This window comes from Cucurbita moschata, unplaced genomic scaffold (genome assembly GCF_002738365.1).
Source record: "Cucurbita moschata cultivar Rifu unplaced genomic scaffold, Cmos_1.0 Cmo_Scf00007, whole genome shotgun sequence".
Classification (NCBI taxonomy): domain Eukaryota; kingdom Viridiplantae; phylum Streptophyta; class Magnoliopsida; order Cucurbitales; family Cucurbitaceae; genus Cucurbita; species Cucurbita moschata.
The window spans coordinates 6,069,515-6,074,677 of NW_019268523.1; the positions used below are offsets into that span (position 1 = coordinate 6,069,515).

The 5,163-nt window shown below is 33.0% G+C and overlaps 1 protein-coding gene across 1 annotated transcript; it reads right to left on the bottom strand.

Moving 5' to 3' along the window:
• Positions 1-2,257: 2,257 nt before the first annotated feature.
• LOC111445291 (probable calcium-binding protein CML25) lies at positions 2,258-3,230 on the bottom strand. The gene has a single exon (XM_023083583.1). It carries the CDS (start codon positions 2,971-2,973, stop codon positions 2,401-2,403), a length of 573 nt encoding a protein of 190 aa, XP_022939351.1. The 5' UTR covers positions 2,974-3,230; the 3' UTR covers positions 2,258-2,400.
• Positions 3,231-5,163: the final 1,933 nt, after the last annotated feature.

Sequence of the window (5,163 nt, forward strand, 5' to 3'; positions counted from 1 at the left end):
AATAAAAAATGAAAGAAATTTGAAAAATGGATGAAGAAATAAAACAAAATAAAAATAACGATGAAAATAGTTATTTTATTAAAGATTAAAAATTAAAATGGATATTTTGAAAATAGAAAAAACTTAAAAAATTCAAATATTAAATAGACCTTCACAAATCAAACCATAGTTAAAAAAATTAAACATAATTATTATCTGATTATCAGAAAAACGTCCAAAGTATTTATTTGCGTGTTTTTTTTTTTAAATTATAAATGATTGAGTTCTTTTGGCATATAATGGAAAAAAAATATTAAAATTGTCTTTTCAGACGAATAATCTTGATGTAACTTGAATTAAAATTTTTAATATGGCGGTGAATTAGAAAAAAAAACCTAAAGTAATAATGAAGTTGTGCTGTCTTTTAATTCAAAATATGATAAACTTATCGTTGATATTCATGTGGTGTTTTTTAATTTTAGGGTGGAGCTCAGTTAAAAATGTTATATTCGATTTTTATTGAAGAAAATGTTTTATGCAAAGAATGAATCTTAAACTAAAACGGATGTTTTCTAGTTGGGAGACCTTATATACATGCATAACTCATTTGTTATGAGAAATGATATATTTGTTTTTCACTTCTTTACATGTAGACGGCGTTAGAAGTCAGATCGTTACACTAATTATCATAGTCATGAATGATTTTGATATCATTTGCGACATGGATACGTTGATAGAAGTTTGTCAGTATTGATTGTTTCCATACGAAGGTGGTCTTCGAACCTCTATCACGAGTAAGCTTCCAATTCAACTAGGGTTGCGAGCACCCTTCAAATGGTGTCCACACTAAATGTTGGAAATCAGTTAGGGAGCATGAGGCTTTCTAATTAGTGTAGCTGATACCAAAAGGGATTGAGATTTCTGTTCCTTCCATGCCGATAATAATTAAGTTCCCAACTGTATTTTTCAAGGACCTACCAAAAGTACCTCTCATATGAAAAGTAGATTTTAGTATTGAGTAGAAAGTAGGATTAAGTCCGACCTTAAAGCTCAACACAATATGGCTCAAGTAGAATTGAGGGAGATAAAATTGGAATTACAAGACGAGCGAAATATTTTATACATCTCGATATCTCACTTTAGGCTACATTAATCTTATTTGCGAAGAAGAAAGATAGGTCTATGCACTTGTTTGACCAATTGTATAGAGTCATTGTGTTCTCCAATTTTATTGGATGTCATTCCTATCACATCTCACTACGCACATGCTGATGTACTTGCAATCGTCATAGGGTTAATAAACTATGAAATTAAAGAGTTTTTTTGACACGCTTATGATCATATTCATATATGATATCTAGGTTCACTCTAGGACATACAAAGAGAATGAGATGCACCTAAAGAAAGTCTTGACAATGCTAAAGGCAATTAAACTATACTTGGCTCAAACAATAGATATTTTTTAATCATATAGTTTCAAAAGTTGATGTCTCAGTTGGTACACTTACCTAAAGTTTAAACCAAGTGACCTCATCTTAATATTGCCACATAGGTGCAAAGTTTGTTGAGATTAGCTAGGTATTATTGATGCATTGTTGGAGACTTCTCCAAAGTAGCCACATCTTGAACACATTTCATCTTGAACACATTTAACTCAAATGGTAGCTCCTTTGCGTCAAATGATACATGTAAGATGAGCGAAGATTGGTCACAACCCTAGTGTTTACAAGGAAGGTGGTTTTGTGGTCTACATTGATGACTCGATGAAGGGTGGTTGTATGCTAATGCAACATGACAAGATTATAGCTTGTGCATCCCTCCAACTAAAGAACTATTCGAGAACTATGACGTGAACATACAATATCACTTAGTGAAGGACTATGACATGGACATACATATTTCATTTCCATTTTGCATAATTGATTTCATCTCGGATGAAAACTGCGAGGAGAAGTAAAAACCTTGTGTGGTGGCACTGTTTAAGGTATGGTAGAGAAACCATCAATCTCAGGAAGTAACATAAAAACATATAGATTCTCTTTCAATTTGCGTGATGGTTCTTTAAATGTATTTGCGGTATTAAATTTTTTTGAAAAAAACGTGACATGAACAAAACCTATGATAGGAATGACATATCGAAGAACAATTAAAGTTTAGTCTTAAATTAATTTTTAATAGGATGAATTTGATACAATTTTCCCAAAGTAAAAACCTAATTTGAGAACTCTAAATGGAGATGATAGGTCTTCCTTCCTAACTAACTACGCCATTAATGGTATTAAAAATTTTCTATTAATTCATAATTAATGCTATTAAAAAGAATCAATTACAAGCAAATAATTCCTAATTATATAATAAAGCAACGGAAAATGTTAGCAACATACCTAATTTACTCATAATTATGAATTACCATTACATTAATTAAGCATTGAAGCCGGATCGAGAGCCGCTCACCATCATCATCACTTTGAATTCATCGAAACTAATCATACCGTCGCCGTTTTTGTCGACGCCGGTGATCATCTTCCGGCAATCCGCCAAGGAGCATTCGTCGCCCAAGCTCTTCAAAACCTCCTGCAATTCCTCCGCCGTAATGGATCCGTTTCCGTCGATGTCGTAAACAGAGAACGCGTCCTTCAGATTCGCGAGCACCTCGTCGGAATCCACGTCCTTGGTGTTGAGCTCGATGAACTCGTGGAGGTCGATGTAGCCGTCGCCGTCAGCATCCACCTCCTCGATCATGCTCTGAATCTCCTCCTCGGTGGCCGGCTGGCCGAGGCTCCGCATAATGGATCCGAGTTCAGAGGAGCAGATCTTGCCGTCGCCGTTGACATCGAATTTCTTGAATACTTGCTGGAGGTCCGCGAGTTGCGCTCGGGAATTGAAAGACGGCGTCCGAGATCCGAGAACGGGAACCGGCGTAGATGGAAGCGGTGAGTCGGTGGAGGCATCGGATTTCTTGATCTTTAGGGAGAAGAGAGATTTGAATCCCATGATTGCAGATCACAGAGATTTGATTCGATTGGATTCGATTGGCCTTGTTTGCTGTGCGTGAACTAGAATGGGAGAGGAATTGGGGGAGGAATTGGAGATGAATTGGGAGCGGGATTTGGAAGATACAGAATTGGAGATTGAAATTCCATGGAATTTGATGTTCCAAATTTAGAGGGGGGAAAGGGATTGGGCTTCAAATTCAGCACATCAAAAATTGAATCTGGTCATCCAAAGCATGTTACTGAATAATAATGGAACCCACGCATTACCAATCTACCAATAATAACCAAATAACATAATAATAATAATAAATAAATAAATAAACAAATAACAAAAACATTTCATCATGTTATTACAATCCATGGGTTACTATTCCATCTTCAAATTCGATCCACTCTTAAATTTTGTCCATCAACTTTTAAAAATTGAATCCAGTACATTTTAAAATTTTAACAAATTTTTGAAGAAATTTAACTTTTATTATCGCTTCATAAATGTTATACTTAAAGTTGTTATATTCATTTATGTATTATTCATAACGTTTCATCTATTATTGATATCATTTCATCTATTATTGATATACATATATTTGATACATATTTACATCATTCCTACACTTCATCTGTATACAATTGAATCCATATACAAGTATTACAACTTTTTTAATGCGTATCCATTAATGATTTTTTTTAATAGAAATTCTATTATTGACGTACCCAATTATTAATACATGTGATAATTTAACAAGCTTGTTTATATACCTAGTTTGTAACGATTTTATTTTTCTATTGAAATAGATTCGCTACCATATGCATGATATGATTTTTTTATGCGAAGAACATTCATTTTAAATAGTTCTTAAACGATTTCATAGACTTACACGTTAAGAATAAAATTTTTAAATAACCAAAACATATGAAAATGAGAATAAATCATGTATCCAAAAACTAGAAAACAAAACAGAGAAAAGAGTAAAACAATGTCATAATCTAACCTAAGGTCGAGGAGATAAATAAAGTATAACTGCCCTAAACAAGTTATATTGTTTTCAACGTAACACCTCCGTCACCCGTACATGGGTGCCTTACCTTTACTTGAAATGTAAGAATAACACAAGATTTGAGTGTTTTAAGAAATACTCATAAAGTAACCCCATTGCTGGGGTTGAGAATGGAATTACATGCAACATGGGGGACCTAACATTTAAAACATCATTTCATTCTCTTAGTCAGTTTTTCGGTTCGAACTAAGTTAGGTGTATAGTACTTCTCTACACACAACCCACACATGCAAATATGTGCCCACCAAGTGGGTTCGCACACCCGCTAGGCCTGCTGGTCGGACTAGCGCTCACTAACGGGTTGTTGCTGAATATTAGAGGGGAATAGCGACCGTTGAGTAAAAAATAATGTAAGACTACTTCCATTATTCATAACATATTAAACCCGGTAGTTATGCGTACATAATTCTTATATATCATTTCATACATAACATAGCTTCTAACTCATGGCACAGGAAGGTTGTGCATCATAGATTTTCTTATTTCAAAACATATCATGACATGTCATAGCATATCATGACCTAACATAAAATATCATAATACATCATGGCATTTCATAGTATATCAAGACTTAACATAACATAGTACAGTACATCATGACATCTCATAACATAACATATTTTAGTGTAACATAATATGTCATTTCGTTTATATCATATTATTTGGTATATCATATAGCATAACATAACATATATCACACATATGATTTAAACTTAACTCAAAATAATTGAAACTAGCTAAAAAGTAGTCATATTAACCTAAAATGTTTGTGAAGAGTTGAAACTAAAGAGTCCAAACATATCAGACTGAAGCCAGATGAGCCGAAATGTCAATCGTGTGGGATGAAAGTTAGCAATTGTTGTTACTTAGAAAACAAATGGACCTCCCTTTAATAATGGAGTCCAACTCTTTCACTTTCTCAATCTAAGAGATTTAGGATAATTTTAATTTTTTTAACTTTTTAATGTTCGTTATTACATCATACACATCTAAAAAACTTTCATTTTCAAAAGTGTATTATTCTTAGAATTATTCGGGGTATTTCTCCCTGTCTCTTTCTTTTTCTCTCACATAGTTTTTTTTTTTTTTTTTTTTTTTTTTTTTTTTTTTTTTTTTTTTTTTTTTTTTTT

Bases quoted from the DNA above. Each gene is read 5' to 3' on its own strand.
- LOC111445291 (XM_023083583.1), bottom strand. From the start codon at position 2,973: ATGGGATTCAAATCTCTCTTCTCCCTAAAGATCAAGAAATCCGATGCC.